Here is a 2,711-nt window from a genome sequence, read left to right as displayed (position 1 = left end):
GAGTGAGCACCTCCATTAGCAAGGCTCTGGAAGGCTTCCCGGGCCCAAGCAGAGCAGTTAGGAGCATAAGTCCTGGCTTGTCCATCATCTATTGGCTGAGTGACTTTGAGCCAGCTCCTTAACCTCAGTTTCTCCTCTGTAAAATGGGGCTAACAGCACCTACCTCCTTGAGTCACTGTGAGATGATGCATGTCCCATAAAGCCCTCAGAATACTGCCTGGCTCCTTATGTGACTCCTGCTATCAAGATTAAGTACCAGAAAGCCACTCTTACGCAGGCATGAATTTCAGTTTCCTGCCTGTTACAAATCTGCCAAGCCAGAGCTGAGCGGAGAGGATGAAGGAACAGAACACGATGATAAATACACTAAAAAAACTAAAGAACAAATAACAGAGGGGGTGTTCTCAGGAGGTAGAAGCTTTATTATGACATGTCTTCAAACAACAATCAAATCAGTAAGCATTTATTGAGTGCCAACTGTTTGCAAGCCCTTGCAGACAGTAAAGTCCACCCACGGCTTTCAGGTTCCCAAGGAGAAAAAGCACACGTGGGCCAGGAAGCTTTGTGAGGCTGAATACAGAGTGGGTATCCGAACATCCAAGAGCAATTAGCTTTGCGGGGAGGCAAACTCTGAGGCGCCGCCTCGCAGGGGAGCGCGGTACGGAGGGGCACGGGCGCGGGGTGGGAGCAGCTCTCGCGAGGGTACGGGAGTGGCCTCAGCACCCGCAGCAGCCGGAGGAGCCGTAGTAGCCGGAGCTCTGGTTGCTGCCTCCGCAGCAGCCGCAGCCGCGTCTACCCTGCCGCCGGCGCCTCCTGGGGAAGCAGCAGCAGCCGACGGAGCTGGAGCCGCCGCAGCCACCGTCCCCGCAGCAGCCGGAGTCGCCGCTGGAGCCGCAGCAGCCGTTCCCGCAGCAGCCAGAGCTGCTGGAGGAGGTGTCGGGCGCCGGGGCGGGACAAGGGGTGGGGCCCTGCGAAGAGCCCTTGGGAGAGCCTTTGGCGCTCTGCTGAGAGGACATCGTCACGGAGAACCTGAAAGAGAAGCAGCTTTTCATATGCGAGTTCTGTTTCTTTCCAAAGAGGGCTTTTGAGAGGTGCCTTTGAGAACCTGGCCTAATGCCAGGAAGGAAAACGCTACACACACACACACACACACACACACACACGGAAGGAAAACGCATACACACACACACACACACACACACACACACACAGAGCAAGAAAAAGGGGAAGCAAAGGAAAACCCTCAAACAGGTATTCCAGTGAGTGAGTTCCCCTGAGTTAAAACCTGCCTACAGTAGCCACAGCCTATGAAAAGAAATCAGTGGTTTCCCATTTTCTCTGACTAGAGTAAGGACCACCCAAGTTCTTTACAGTGGAAAAGAAAGGATACTGTGGCAATTTTTCTGTCTGATTCTGTCCAAAATCTCCCGTGTCTTTTCCCCTCTCCCATGTTTCTGTGGCCATAGGCCTTCAAGTGTTCCCCTAGCCATCAGCATTGCATTAACACTAATGGGGTTTCCACAGTGGCTCAGTGGTGAAGAGTCCACCTGCCAAGCAGGAGACTCAGGTTAGATCCCTGGATCGGGGAAGATCCCCTGGAGAAGGAATGGCAACCCACTCCAGTATTCGTGCCTGGATATTCCCATGGACAGAGGAGCCTGGTGGGCTATAGTCCACGGGGTCACAAAGAGCCAGGCATGACTAAGTGACTAAACGGCGACGACAGTTAGAAAATACTCAAGTCACACGTGCATCTGTCTGTCCCAGTCATTTGGGTCTAAAGGATCCACAAACACCAGAAGCATGTCCTGGCCTATGTCTGTCATCCCCCATGACCATAAGGAAAAGGAGAGTGGGGCAAAGGATGGAAATACATCCCCCTCCAGGGAGCCAAAAACCTGGGTTCTAGGAGAGTCACATCTCTGCTGTAGACTTGCCGTGTGACCGTGCGTCCCCCCACCCCCAATCCAGCTTCCACGTGCTCACTGACACCAGGCAAGGTCAGCTCACTTGAAGCTTAGGGCACTCTCCAGGGCCTTCCTTCTGCATCTCCCTGCTTGCTATGTTCTGCCTTCTCCTCCCCTCTGTCTTCAACTCTTCCCATCCTCCTCCCCCATGTTCCACTTGGAGACTTACCAGACCCTGGCTTCGCTGGAAGACTCACTTAGTTTTCCAACTGGAGTGGGCCACCTGCTAGGCAGTGGATTGAGCAGTGTCCAGCCAGAGGACCTTTTATAAGAACCCAGGCACTGGCTCTTGGGAGGGGCCCATTTCCCAACAGACATGGTCAGCTGACACATCCCAGAGACATTCATCACTCAGGTAGCCCCGGAGGTGGTGCACGTGTGTATTCAAGTCACCTCACAGAGGTGCCAGGATTGCTGCAGCATGTTTACTTTCCAAATAGGCCTCTGTTCATAGCTGGGAGGGCTGTGTGTGTGCTAAGACAGGGCCGGGGGGCCCGAGTGAGGAGAGGTCTGGTCCTCTCTTGGGACCTATTCTCTTTGCCCTTTTCTGCAGTGTACAGTCATACACACACACACACACACACACACACACACACTGTTCCCCTGTTCACACACTCATCCCAAGATTGCTATCTAGATGGTCATTTGTAGTCCAGTTGGTATCTTGGTTCACATCTCTCAGGATCTTGGTCCTTAGCCCCTCAAGTTTATGGGAAAAGCCTGGTGGGTTTCATCCAAATGCTT

At 53.3% G+C, this 2,711-nt stretch overlaps 1 protein-coding gene across 1 annotated transcript; it reads right to left on the bottom strand.

Annotated features, from left to right (window-relative positions):
* Positions 1-401: 401 nt before the first annotated feature.
* Positions 402-1,117, bottom strand: CRCT1 (cysteine rich C-terminal 1). Its single transcript, XM_020898253.2, has one exon. The coding sequence runs from the start codon at positions 1,050-1,052 to the stop codon at positions 717-719; it is 336 nt and encodes a 111-aa protein (XP_020753912.2). The 5' UTR covers positions 1,053-1,117; the 3' UTR covers positions 402-716.
* Positions 1,118-2,711: the final 1,594 nt, after the last annotated feature.

Source organism: Odocoileus virginianus, chromosome 5 (assembly GCF_023699985.2).
Source record: "Odocoileus virginianus isolate 20LAN1187 ecotype Illinois chromosome 5, Ovbor_1.2, whole genome shotgun sequence".
NCBI lineage: Eukaryota > Metazoa > Chordata > Mammalia > Artiodactyla > Cervidae > Odocoileus > Odocoileus virginianus.
The sequence above is the reverse complement of the archived record's forward strand: the minus strand, read 5'-3'. Positions and strand labels throughout refer to the sequence as shown.